Here is a 14,938-nt window from a genome sequence, read left to right as displayed (position 1 = left end):
TGCATCCTCTAACCATGCAGAGTCATTAAAGGTATTTAATAGTTGATTTTTGCTACTAAGCAACCATCTGCAGAGGTTTTATGAGAAATTGGGACATGACCGGAGTATTCGGGGAAACACTTTCTCCAGATAGACTTCTTGATCTAAGTTGAAGGTGGTGCCAGCTCTTCTCCATTATATGCCAGTATTGCATACAGTATATTGAGAGCTTTAGAAGGCCAGTTAGTAGCTTTTTTGCTTTCGAGCACCAGCATTGAGGGAAATGATAATGCACTTCTACACTGTCAAAACAAAGGCCAGCTAATGACGAAGACAGTGTGCATAGTCATGATCAAACCTGCACTCCATATTCATGTTCAGGTGTGCAAACAGACAGACCTCACAGGATACGACTTCTTTGCAAAAATTGTGCCATGCGAATTGTTAGAGTTTAATAGGTTTCTCGGAACAAGCATATGGTTGAGATAATTGTTGAATGCAAGTCTGGTCTTTACCAGAGCTCTTCAAGAGGACAATCTGGGGTGTGTTTCCCAAACAACGACATAACTCGTGGCTGATATATCATAGTACGATGCATCGTTTGAAAAAAGAATGATGTTGTGACAAGTGTTTCCCAAAACCGTAGTTGCTTTGTTGCAGATCCATCGTTTGGACCACATTAGTTATAATGTAAAATGTCCATAATGACGCTTTAAGCGGGGTGGAGTAACAACTTCTTTTGAGAAAAAAAACGAACTATGCACTCGTTTTTCATATTAATTTAAATATATGTAAACGACACATATAGGACCTATATATGTTTCTTTTACAAATACTATTGAGAATATTTCATGAAAAATCACTAAGCTAACATGTATTATAATCTCATATACAATTATATAAAACGTTAGTGTTTGTAGGCCTAATTTACAGTTGGATATTTATTAAGAAATAAAAAAATCCTGCTTCATAATAATAATGATAATAATGTATTGTTTTTTTTAAGTAAATTTTTTCAAAAGTCTACTTTGACAATTTGACAATTATACACATTCAAACCACTGCAAAAATCTTCTAACCAATGGGCCCATATCAATAACCTACTATAAAAATACTATATTAAAATATTAAAACCATTAACGTTTGCTATATATATATATATATATATATATATATATATATATATATATATATATATATATTTCACAAGCTTTAGAGACATAAGATACCCTTTTCATGATTCTGGGCTGTGTTCAATATGGCTTAAATGTTTTCAAATTGCACTGCGAAGGAAGCGCAATTGTCAATATGAAGATGGCTAAAACTGAACTTTAAAAGCATATTACATCTAAAAGAGATGTCTAATTTTTTTAATGTTTATTATTATTATTATTTTATTTATTTTTTTTTTTTACTTTTTTTAATGTTTAATGTTTAAATGTTGGAATGTTTTAATGGATAGGGCATAGGGGGATAACTGGGAATAGAGCACAACCAGGAACTATGTTTCTAACTAGAGTTGTAGCTGCAAGCGGACAAGTTTGCAATGCAGTTTGTGAATGTTTGTTGGAACGACGGATTTGGGAAACGGCAAATCAACAAACTATGTTTGTAACGACTGAACTTGCGACCTTAGTTAGCTAACGATGGTTTTCGGAAACGCACCCCTGGTACACAGAGGATGTCTGAGATCTGACACCAGCTTCAAAACAGATCAGTTGCAAATGATCTTGTATTAGAATGGTATGTGCCAGCACTTTGTGTTGTTTCACAATGGTGATGTAGCACAAGGGCAGACAACATCCGAATTTTGTACATAAATAATCCCTCATTAGAACAATTCCCATAAAGCTGAATTAATTTAAATATTTTTTGTTTGTTTATTTTTTCAAATCAAAGTTGATGTTTTTTTGTCTTCATTCAATATGGTGGTCAGTTTTATTATAGGCTTTGTATATTTGCTCTCAATATACTGGCTTATTCAGCATGCAGGATGTGGATTTCTTCTTTGAAATGCCTGCATGGTCACTATGCTTTCCGCATGTGAAAATGGGGCTCTCCCACAACATTGAGCGACAAACAATCTATTACAATGCTCCTGCTCTTAGAGCATGACTGCAGAGTTGAATGGTGCTGTAGACAGGCACAACTGATAGTGGCATGACTTCTTTTGTGTTTTCTGTCTTAAAACAGGTAATTTAGGGACATTTAAAATCTGCTTGATTAGATACTGAAGTAACAATCTGGGTCATTTGTGTTCAGTCCGACTATTGAGTATGACTGTTGAAGGCCAAGGTCTGTTATTCCTCATCACAACTGTTCCCTTACTGTATTAAATGCAGACAAATGTCTTCTGACCTGTGCTTAGCTCCTCCTCGACAGGCTGCTGAAAAGGTCAACCTCCTGCAAATATGTGGATGAGCTGCTAGCAATAGTCTAGTCTCGGAATAAGGATTTATAGGCCCTTTATCTCTAAGGAGTTTTAAACAATACTTTTTGCTAAGTGTTTTTCAACCACGTTCCTGGAGGACTACCAACACTGCATGTTTTGGATGTCTCCTTTGTTTGTCACACCCATTACAGGTCTTTCAGTCTCTGCTAATGAGCTGATGATCTGAATCAGGTGTGTTTGGTTTTAGGAGGCATGAAAAATATGCAGAGATGGTGGTCCTCCATGAACGTGGTTGAGAAACACTGCTTTAGCTGATTTGGAAAATGCTTTACAATGCTTTTCACTGTCAAACATTTTATCTGACCACTTGTGATACCTATCGAAAATGAATAGTAATTAGAAGTTGAGGATATTATAAATGTTGTTTTTCATAAAGATCTTTTTTTTTCACCTTATGACAAAAATATTGCATCTGGGAAGTGTGTCTGTTCAAATACATTAGCAATAATACTAGATCCTGCATTTACATGCTTTTGGTAAGTTTTTCTATTTTGTGTTTGTTGTTTTTTACTATCTACTCTTACTATGGGCAGAAACCTGATTTTGAGATTTAAGTTCACGAAATTGAAATTTGACATAAATTCTATGTATATTTTACCTGAAATGTCTGGAAATTTGGACCAAATACTCATTATTATACTTGTAGTATTGTTTTCCAAAGCCTGATCACGGTTTTCTGCCTATTTTGTTGTTACTATTCTAGGTATCATGACAAACAAGAAGTCACTAGTAACTTTCTTGGAGCTATGTGGCTAATTTCCATAACTTTCCTATCAATTGGCTATGGAGATATGGTCCCTCACACATACTGTGGAAAAGGGGTCTGCCTTCTCACGGGAATCATGGTATGTCTTCAAATTCCAATTATGATTAAATTTCGGATTTTATTATTTCAAGAAAACTGAGCTTACTTTTTCAAAATTAATCATGATTTTTTCTCTACTCGTCATCTTTTCTTGTAGGGAGCTGGTTGCACTGCACTTGTAGTCGCGGTAGTAGCCAGAAAGTTAGAATTGACAAAAGCTGAGAAACACGTCCACAATTTCATGATGGACACCCAACTTTGTAAACGAGTAAGTTGCTAACTAACCATTTATGTCAAGCACATTATTTCTTCAAAATAAATAAATAAATTGGTGGTCAATGACAAGATACACAGTTCAGAATCTGCATCTGATTACATTTACGAAAGTTTAAAAAAAAGCCCTGACTTTTTGGGATGCTGTGTGAACATTAACAAGGAAAAAATAACTTTAATGGTTTTAGAAAAATGGCTGCAATATAATAAAAGATTGAAAAAATTTAAGGAGGTCTGAATACTTTCTGTAAATAAATAGCATATTTAATGCAAGTAAAGGAGTAAAAAAAGCAAGTAAATCCTTTTATGTTTTATATAATCTTTGTGAAAAAAAAATTAGTGAAATAATGTATTGCCACAGATATAATTATGAAAAAATGAAATAATATGCTTATTCTTATCTGTACTCATTAAATGTGTAAAAGAGTAAGTGATGATTCTACATTTATTATAGTTTAAATGATTAAAAACCCCTTTTTTTCAGACAAATGAGCAAAACCTATAATAGTGGCAAAGTATAAAGAATTTAAATGAAAATGAATTAGTATTTGTACAGTGATCCTTAAGTATTAGTCATTTAAGAGAGTATCAAAGGATTCTTGGAATATATATGTATATTTATTTATGTATATGTATGTATATGTATATGTATTTATATATATAACTATTAAACACTGAATATCAGTGGGTGTCTTTTGTAAATCATGGTAAAAGTGTATGAAAAAAGAAAGGTAGAATTAAATAGGACAAGGACAAAATAAAGATATTATACATTTATTATTTTGATGTTGGTAAAATGATTTATGTCTTTGAGCATTACTTTGTATGTTTTTAAAGTAATTTTACTGTCATTTTAAATAGTACCTATTTAAAAAAAACACTAGTAATTTTTCATGTCATTTTTCTTTTTCTTTTTTACAATTTTATTCATTGCTTTAGTATTTTCATGAAAGTGACATTTCATTGTAATGTTTTTTTATTTACAGGTGAAGAACACAGCTGCCAATGTACTCAGGGAAACATGGCTCATCTACAAACACACAAAATTAGTGAAGAAGATAGATCATGCCAAAGTGCGCAAACATCAGCGCAAGTTCTTGCAGGCCATTCACCAGTAAGCACACTCTTACCTCATTTCAGCGTATACGCATGATACTTACTTAAAATTCTAAACTGAATTTAAGATTAAAGATCTATTGAACAATATGTAAAGTTATTTAAACTAAAAGGTGTGATTACCAGTTTTGTGGATATGCATTTTAATGAATGATCAACTTTACTGCGGAGTTTGAAATTAGAGAACAACCAACGCATTCTAAAATTTTGAGGTCTGTATTTCATACCTGCAGTAGATTTAAAAAATGTGATATTTGATAAAGAGCACTGGTCAAAATTAGAGAACACTTTCAGATACTACTCTGTTATTGATGTCAATCTGGCAGCTTGTGATAAAATATCTGAAAAAGAAAACTCTGTCTTTTAATATCTCACCCTCATGTGATTCCAAACCTGTAACCCTTCATCTTTGCAACACAAATTAAGATATTTTGGTAAAATGTAAAAGTTCTCTGACACTCTATAGACAGCATGGGTCTAGAATCATTCAAAGCCCAGAAAGATACCAGGAACATTGTCAAACAAAAATGTGATTCAGTTGTAGTTTTTTTGAAGGCACAAGAATAATAATAATAATAATAATAATTTATGTGCAACTCCCCCTAAAATAACGACTATATTCAGTAGTTTCTTTTCTTCAGCACCAGTTCAGGGTCTGCATTCACAGAGCACGAGAGCTGACTTATACTTCAGATGGATCTTTACAGACATCAGGCAACCAGGGTATACATCAACAGCAAGAGGCACATGTTCTTGTGAATTTGCACTCTGTACCAGTGCTGAAGAGAAGAAACTGTTGCATAACGTTGTTATTTTTGTATTTTGTGTGCACAAAAGAATTTGTTTAGCTTCACTAAGATTTAACCACTAATGGAATATTTTTGATGATGCTCTTAGTACATTCTGGATTTTGACTTTTCAGAAAACCTACTCTTAATTTCATCCAAAATATCTTCATTAAATTTTCAAATAAGAAGGAAGGTCTTACAGGTTTTGTAATGACAGAATTGAAACTTCGCTTTACCTGGCAGCTAAAAACTTTGTAAGATGTGAGCTGTTTTGAAGTGATTGATACCCTCAGACCCTCATCTAGGTGTTCAGATGAAGGCAAAAGGGATGAGTTTCACCAAATCAATGAATACTAGAATACTGCATTTTCACAATGTCACTGACTCATTCAAGTCTCTCAAATTGATTGTCTGTCTATGTAGGCAATTAGACTCGTCACACAAACAAAATGGGTAAAGCAGTTTCCTGATAACACTCAAATAATGAAATGGCCAGTCTAGAGTTCTCTTGTAAACCTGATTGAAAATTTCTGGAAAATGAGGACAAATTTATGGCTATTAAGACTAATACAATCGCTATATTTCTTTTAGCCTTTGTATGTGAATATTTTTTATTTTGCAATAAATAAATACTTTTTATTCGAAATATCGCATGAAAAGCACTTCATGGAAACAGAAAAATGCACATACATTTTGAAAATATCTCACAACTAAGAAGGATAAACTTTATTTGATAAGACCAAATGCACATAATGCTGGAAACACATTTACCAAATAATATCCAGCATGCGCATTAAAAAGTCATGTGATTTTGTTTTCATATTAAATAAGATCAACAAAAATGGGCCAATGAGACAGCAATAATAGGGAAAGCAAAGGACATTTCCATTCTAAAATCCCTTTTCCAAAGTATTATTATATATAGTGTATTATTGCCTTCCAGAACTGTTTTAAGCAGCTGCACTTGCACCTCCACAAGCCACCATGCATTCATTATGTTCTGTTTTCGTCTTCTGAGGCGCAAGTAATTTATTATAAAATGAAAAAGGCCCACAATGACTTCTAACCATCAAATTTCTTTATTCGTTTTGATTTTTTGCACCAGTTCATCAAGAAGTAATGATTTAGTTTTCTTTGACTCACTGGATGGAAACGGTTTTATTTGCAAATGTTAAATGCGATATTCCAGTTCTAATTCACATCTTTAGATAAACATAGAGCTGATCAAGATCTCACCAGAGCATTTTTAGAGACTAGTAAAGTCCCAAGATTACTTTCAACTTTTTTTTGACTCCTGAAACTTTCAGAAATTGTTATTTTTTATATTTTTTGTGCCACAACCTTCACTGTTTTCAGTGTTTACAATTTGTTCTCTAATTTTGATCTCCGCTGTATGTTTTATTTCTAATTCAAGAAACTGAATGTTTTAAATGTTTGTCTCTTCTGAAGAACTGTTTTATACTTTCTAAAGTCATGTTGAATTTTAAGGGATGGGTATTCCCCAATTAATCCGTACTGTATTGTATGAATGAGTTCTGAGCCTTCTTAAGAAAATGGATCAGCATGTTTTTCTTTGTGATGTGATGATTGTCCTTCTCCCCTCTCCTTCCCCAAACCCTTACCTTGTGGTTATGGTTAGTGCAGTGTAATGGCTCACATTTTGTGTACATGTTGTGGTTTCTAAACTTGAACTGTGTTTTGTCTTCGTTCTGCTCTATCACTGCAGAGCTCAGAAGTAAGTTTTGTCCTCTGTGTTTTTCTCCCCACATCCTCCCTGTCTCTGTTTCATATGCATGGAGTTGGAAGCTGAATGCCGATTTTGGTTACCTATATTGCTTCTCTCCATTCTAAGTCTAGAATGAAAAAGATGCAACATTACCTAATGCTGTATGGTTTTAAGTAACCTTCTGAAGGAGAAGCATCTTTGGAACTGTTGATTTTATCCATTTGCACCGAATCCATTATCCAGAAACGTAAATCTCTGTATTAACTTGCATTGATAGCCCCTCCTTGTGTGTCCAGTGAAACAAATATGTGGGACAGGATATTCAGGACATTTACAAAGCGCACTTTAAACAATTGACTTGTAGTGCAATTACCTTCTATAAACTGGTCACAGCATGTATTTGGTCCATGACGTGTTTCCTTCCACCACAGCCACTAAATTAAAGACTTTTAGGTTCATTCAGGGCTTTGATGCAAGATGATATGGAGTTTTTGCATTAGAAAGAATGCTGACCATGTCCTGCATCTCCAGACCTTTTTGTTTTTTCTTTCCGGATGCTCCAAAATAAATCCGTCTAACTTTAAAAGTCAAAAAAATCTAAAATAATAAATTCTAATCTTAGCTAACCAATGACAAATCGGAGCAGCAGACTCGCATGTTTCTAAATTACAACACTCAATGGGCAGGATATTAAGGCAGCCTTTCTTACAATGTCTCCTCATGGTCAGAGTCATCCTGTACTCTTTCATAGTTGCTATGGCACAAATTAAAAAAAAATTCATTAACACATTCTTTTAAAATTTTGTTCAGAACCAAGCCCACAGCAAGCAATGCCATTCTCACAAGCATTTTCAGCGGTGTCACATATACCTCTACCTCAGCTGTTTGCCACTTCCTTTGACCTCATCCACAAACGAGGCTCTCGGATGGCTTTTTTTGTGAATGGTTGACGCGTGCCTGCAGGGGCAAAAGGAGATGTGTCATGTTTGAACGTTAAGTTAAGAGTTTTCTCTTCTTTACATTTCATAGATTGGGTTTGCATGACTGGTATGGCAAACAGGACTGTGAATGCTTGCATGCAGGCCACTCTCTCTCTATCCCTCATCCTTATCAAGTCTTCCTGACAGGAATCTGTTACTCTTCCCTAACGTCCCCCTCCTCCCAACCCCCCGTCCCTCCATAACCCTGCCTCCTCCCAGGCTCCGCAGTGTGAAAATGGAGCAGAGGAAACTCAATGACCAGGCCAACACTCTGGTGGACCTGGCGAAGGTATGTTAGAGGTTTTGTAGTTTGCATGATCTGCAAAAGAATCATTTTAGTAATCATAGCTAATATTATGGTCTGTTAAATGTGTTACGGCCAGTTCGCTCCCGACCGTACCATAAAAAGGATCAGACACACAAAAAGATATATAATGAAAAAAACATTTATTAAAGGGAATAATAAAGTATAACAAACTGTCTAGGGATTTGAAATAAATAAGAAATCAGGTGAAATTCTCTCAACTAATACAAAACAAACATAAGACGGCAACACAAAAGAGTTGGAGCAAAATGACCTCTCTGTGGAATAACGGTCCACCAGAGGAAGTGCCGTTCTTCACAAAAAATTCAAATATATACTTTCTCCACCCATAAATTAACTAATTAACGGTGACATCAAATGGCGAGGCCACCGAAAGGTAGGAAAGAGAAGACAGGGTCGTAACAAATGGGAAATGAAGAAGTTATGCTGGTTTGGGTTATTATGTAACACAGCACTGTGCAGAAGTCTCAGGCCACTAGTATTTTCATCAAAAAAAGGTTTAAAGTCGGTTATTTCTATATTTTTTATTTTGCATGTCAGTTTGAAATATCAGTTTACATTTACAAATATTATTTTTTGTAATTGATTTAAAATTTACAGTGAGATTATTGTTTGCACAAGGGGTCTGACAACAGCCAATACTCCACACAGAGATCTGATCTGATAATCATCCAGGGATGTGTTTCCGAAAACCGTCCTTAGCCAATTAAGGTCGCAAGTTGTGTCATTACAAACATAGTTTGTTGATTTGGTGTTTCCTAAATCCGTCGTTCCAATGAACATTCGCAAACTGCCTCGCAAACTTCCATGCTTGCAAATACATCCCTGGAGCTGTAGTTAGAAACATAGTTCCTGGCTGTGTTCTATTCCCACTTAACCATTCTATGCCCTATCCATTTAAAACATTCCAACATTTAAACTTGAAATGATTTTTTTTCTTCATGTTTACAATTGAGCTCACTTCACAGTGCACTTTGAAAACATTTTTGTTAAGTCTCCAAAGCTTGTGAAAACAAAAAACATAGCATATTTTGTTGCTTTTAATTTATAGGTTGTTTATTAAGGATCTGTACTGTATGTGACATAAGCCTGTTGGTTAGCACATTTCTGCAGTGGTTTACATGTGTCAAATTGTAAAGATTAACTTTTCAAAAAAATAAAATAAACAATATCCTACTTAATAATAATAATAATAATAATCATTATTAATATTATTATGAAAGTATGATTTTTTTCATTACCTACTAAATAATAAATATTACATTTACTTTCTTAATAAATAGTCTCATTATTTATTTATTCATTTATTTATTTATTTATATTATTTATATATGACATTAGAATACGTGTTAGCTTTTGTAAGTTATTTTATGTTTTAGAATAGAATATGTAATATTCTCAATAATATTTGTAAAGGAAACATATATAGTTCCAATTAAAGTAAGAATTATAAGCCCCCATTTGAATTTTATTTCTTTTTTTTATATTTCCCAAATGATCTTTAACAGAGCAAGGACATTTTCACAGTTTGTCTGATAATATTTTTTCTTCTGAAGAAAGTATTTTTTGTTTTATTTAGGCTAGAATAAAAGCAGTTTTAAATTTTTAAACACCATTTTAAGGACAAAATTGTTAGCCCCTTTAAGCTATATTTTCGTGTGTCAGGCCACTCTGCCATAAACTTGCCTAATTACCGTAACCTGCCTAGTTAACCTAATTAACCTAGTTAGGCCTTTAAATGTCTCTTTAAGCTGTATAGAAGTGTCTTGAAAAATATTTAATTCAATATTATGTACTGTTATCATGGCAAAGATAAAATAAATCAGTTATTAGAAATTAGTTACTAAAACTATTATGTTTAGAACTGTGTTGAAAAAAATCTGCTCTCTGTTAAACAGAAATTGGGGAATAAAAAAAATAAACGGGGGCTAATAATTCTTACTTCAACTGTATATTTCAATTAATATGGAAAACGAGTGCATGTTTTTACCAAAACCAATATTGGATTTTTTTTAAATGCGTGTGCATGTAAAACAATATTACTGTTGTGTGATACTGATCAAATTAAAAATCTGCTGTGGTTTCAACAATAAGATGCATTTACACTTGTCTAGTTGTATCTGCAATGCATCTCAAACCACCTCCTGAAGTGGTTTGCACAGTCAGATTGCACATTGGCATTTAGACCTGGAATTTTCACTTTCGCTGTTTGAAAAAACACATGAAGTGGCTTAGTAACAAACAATCACTGAGAGCTGTTCTGACATTGTGAAGTGTCCCAGACACAGCAAAGGTTGTTGTCTACTGTGAAAAACTCTATTAGATCAAATGATTGATTTTTAACTCCTGACAGTCATTATCAGTTACTAATCAATAACACTAAATACCAGGTATATAGAAGTCAACGTTTGAAGTGGATCCAAAAATTAAATCAAAGATGTCCTAAGAGAAGAACAGGTATTGTTTTGGTTTTAGGCCAACTTTGGCGAAAGGTTTTGATCAACTTTGAATGTTGATTGCTGCATTTCATAATCGTAAAATTACTTTAAATCAAGCTAATTTAAATTTAAGCATATAAAATATTTTTTCCCAACAACAGAATTGTGGCTAGTGAAAATGCCAAGTGGCTAGTAACTTTGGAAAACTACTAGGCAAAATGGGTGGGGAGCATAAAAGTTAATTTTAAACCCTCTTAAGCACCTATATATAACAGATCAGTCAAAATTTTAGTGACAATGTGAAGTCTATACCGGGAAAGTGTTTCTTTTAAAGGCTAGTATTAAATTATTTTAAATTGATTAATTGATTGAGTCTCAAACTTTTTCCTGTAGACACAGAATGTGATGTATGACCTGGTGTCAGAGCTGCAGGAGCGCAGCGAGGAGCTGGACAAGCGTATTGGCACATTGGAGGACAAGCTGGACGCAGTCACCGGCAGCCTGCAGGCTCTGCCCTGTCTGATCTCCCAAGCCATAACTCAGCAGCAGCAGGATCTTCTGGATGGCTTTGTGCACCGCTTCCGGCCCCCATCACTGGGCTCAGACCGTTCCTGGACCCCATCTAGACGGCGGCGCTCCCCCTCCACTGCCCCGCACACCTCCTCGGACAGCGGCTAACAGCGGCCTGGACAAGCTCCCCGCTTCCTATGGTCTCAGACTTCTTCATGTTTGATGATCAAGCCGAGATGGAGAACTCGTATTAATAAGTAGAGAAGATTTATCAAAAATAGTAGATATATGGTTTATGTTTAGCCATTGTATGGCTGTTCAAGTTAGCTTTTTTGTAAAGCCCTCATATATTTACAAGACTGAGTTCAGGAAGCCGGAGTGAGTCCAGGAAACTGGCCCTACAAACTGCGAGAACACAGGGTCCACGGGAAGGTAAGCAAACCGACAAAGGAGCGAAGCACCCACACAGAAGAGATTCACGGGACATCTCTGCGAGCACCTCTTGAGTGTCTGGGTGCTCGGCGATCACTTCAGTATCCAGCTGGAGACGGAGGAGCACATGACCTTACTACTGAGTAGAATAATGCAGGAATGCCAACCTTAAGGATTCAGTTCCCTTGCTCCTTCAAGGGAAATTGGGTGCAACTAATCTTTTTTTAGTTACATATTGGCATGTTATTTTTTTCAGTGCCTGAATGTATAGATTGTGGAGGGTTGTCCATTTACAAATTTTGGAGCGAGTTTTTTGTACGATGTTAACACAAGCATTGCATTCCTTTTTCAGATACATTCCTCTTGAAGACAATTGAACTCGTCTGTCTTAACAAATACCATTAACTCTGTCGCAGTCTTCTCTTATTTTCCAAAGCCTTTCAGTACTTCCACCGGTTAGGGAAGGAAGAGAGAAAGAAAGATCAAGGGAAAGACAGGCAAGAATGTGGGAAGGAAGGACAGGAAGGAAGAAATGTAGGAAGGAAGAACTTGTTTCAACTCAAGCAGGTAACACTTTCATTTGAACTAAATCTGAGCTTCCAGAAGTCTTCATATTACAGAGAGGCTGCATATTTGAATCTGAAATGACAGCACAGAGTGCTAAATGCTGTGGTAGGCACAAACGTATGACAGGACTGAGATTTAAACCTTGCATGTTTCAGTGCAATTGTGACGAATGGATTATGGATGGTTTTTTCAAACGTATGTGTGTGTCTTTTTTGTTTTTGGTTCATTTCTTTTTTTACACAAGAGATTCCTTTTTAAAAATTGGATAGTATTTTTAGAGTTGCAAATATAGCGGTGCAGTAATGTTGTAATGTTTGTTTGATGCATTCCTTGTTCTACCTATAAATGAATTCCTCGACCAAGAGATTGATGGAGTAGGATTAACTCTAAATAAATCATGAAAGCGTATTGATAGAGCAGAAAGAGATGCTTATGGAAGACATTAAAGTGGCTCACATTTGCACTTTTCTGAATATACCGTTAAGGCAGCTTAGAGCTAAAATCTGTCTTTCCTGTTCCCGTGTATTTTACTGAAATCTGTGGTTTTTGAGTAATCACATAACCTTAAAGCAACTGACAATGTTATGTGTTCGATGGTGTTGTCACAGATTAGAACCACTGGTAAATGACTGCAAATCATCTCATGGTAACTTGCTTTAGATATAAATAAATAAATAAATAAATAAATAAATAAATAAATAAATATATATATATATATATATATATATATATATATATATTGTTTTATTTTCAACCCAGGCTCATTCTGAAAACCTCTATATAAATTTCTGTAGAGCATAAAACATGTCTCATGGGGTACGTTTTTTTGCAGTTTTTGTTTTCGCGAATTCACCCGTGGCTGCTTTGTACACCTTTTCAGATCTCAAATTTCTTTCGCGAGTGCCATTCATACCTGCTGTTCTCACGTAAACTCACCAGAGGCTGCTGTTGACTGACTGAGTGACTGACTGACTGACCGATTGACTGACCCACCCTCCTCCTTCCGTAAACCCAACCAATTTTATTGATTGACCCACCCAACCACTTTCCTAAACCCAAGCAACAATTTTAAAAAGGAATCCAGAAAAAGAAAAGCCCTCGTCTGATTTTTATCACGTTTTCAGATTTTACCACACTGTTATTTACTTGTTTGTTTTATTTTTTGTATTCTGTTTTTGTCTTACCTGCTTTCTGGAACCTTTCTCCGAAGTCCGCCGACATACATGGTGAGATAACGGGACAAACTGGTTACAGAGAGAAAGCTGTTTATATGGAGGTAAGCTGGTAAGCATGAAAAGGAAAGGCGTCATACCTCCCTGTATCGTTCGTTTACAAAATAAAATGCAGCCATACATACCTCTGGCTACATAATTGGCGGTCTCCAGAAACGTATATAGGGCTTTGTTTTCAGAATGAGCCTATGTAGTTTTATTTTTTATACTCCCATATTTGCGGCATTAGCGATATATGAAAGCTTTTTTCTTTTTTTGAACACCTCAATAGGGTCAGGCAAAAATAGGATATCAATTATTTGTGCCTGATTTAATATTTAGATTTTCCTTTAGTCATTTGTTCTGCGAGACATCGGATTCTTAACCAAAGCCCATATCGTTCATTTAAAAACCCATGTCAAATTAAGTTGCACGCTCACTCAAGGACACACACAGATTTTGTGCACATTTCATGTTAGATTAAAGCCAAATTCTCCCTAAACACTTTTAATAATGCATGTTTTCTTTTATCTGATTTGCTCGAAAAGCATTTGTTAAATTATTATAAACGAGAAAACCATTTACACAATTTACCATTGAGAGATTTCATCGCAACTTCTCTCCAGCTCGTTTCAATATTCTGTTGTCAATACTGTGTTTAGGTCTTATGTATTTCCAGTACTCTGTTATCTTATGTACAAATGATGCCTAAAATTAGCAACCTTGCCAAACAATAATGTCTACATTTCAAGTGAAAACTTATCAAAGAGGGGTGGAGAATTCTCACAGCTTTGGTTGCTGCAACATACTTGACACTTCTAGCACATTTTAATAAGACGAAGATCAAAGACAAACTGAGAAAGCCAGTCGTAACGTTCAATTCCTAATGTAGACAAAAATAGAGAAGCGGACCGCTTTGTTGTTTAAGCTGCTGTTGATGAGAAATCAAGTGCAATTTGGATCCTAATTAAAACAATTTGACGTTCGACTGCGTGGTTGTAGACAAGAAGACCACGACCCTTGTTCATGCCTTTCTCTCACTCTTTTTCACCGTCAGCACAGTCTAAATGTTGTAACGTGCCAATTTCGACTCAGAGGCCTTCTGATGTCAAACTGCATACACTAGTAGATGGGACACCAAATCACTAGGACGTATTTTATTGAACTACATAATTTTATTTTCTTTCTCATTTTTTCCCTAAATGCCTTTCTTTGTGAAATACTTGTGAATGATCAAACACAGAGAGATGAACTTGCATTTTGTATCCTCCCAGGTTGACTGTACATAAAGGCATGGGTTATCATGGTCTCGTATGTTGAGATCCTCTTATTTTGT

General features: G+C 35.0%; 1 protein-coding gene across 11 annotated transcripts in view; it reads left to right on the top strand.

Moving 5' to 3' along the window:
* Positions 1–13,032, top strand: part of kcnn1a (potassium intermediate/small conductance calcium-activated channel, subfamily N, member 1a) — a 67,907-nt gene extending 54,875 nt beyond the window's left edge. For 3 of the 11 annotated variants that reach the window (XR_015477860.1, XR_015477861.1, XR_015477856.1), the window contains exons 5-9: positions 3,135–3,276; positions 3,394–3,504; positions 4,496–4,623; positions 8,169–8,408; positions 11,276–12,796. Coding sequence is in view for 4 of the 11 variants with exons in the window: in XM_087239762.1 (XP_087095888.1) it covers positions 3,135–3,276; positions 3,394–3,504; positions 4,496–4,623; positions 7,140–7,148; positions 8,339–8,408; positions 11,276–11,560 (745 nt within the window). In the remaining 7 variants the exon portion in view is untranslated. 11 annotated transcript variants of the gene reach the window in all.
* The last annotated feature ends 1,906 nt before the right edge of the window (positions 13,033–14,938 follow it).

This window comes from Danio rerio, chromosome 2 (assembly GCF_052040795.2).
Source record: "Danio rerio strain M-AB ecotype USA chromosome 2, GRCz13ab, whole genome shotgun sequence".
Lineage (NCBI taxonomy): Eukaryota > Metazoa > Chordata > Actinopteri > Cypriniformes > Danionidae > Danio > Danio rerio.
The sequence above is the reverse complement of the archived record's forward strand: the minus strand, read 5'-3'. Positions and strand labels throughout refer to the sequence as shown.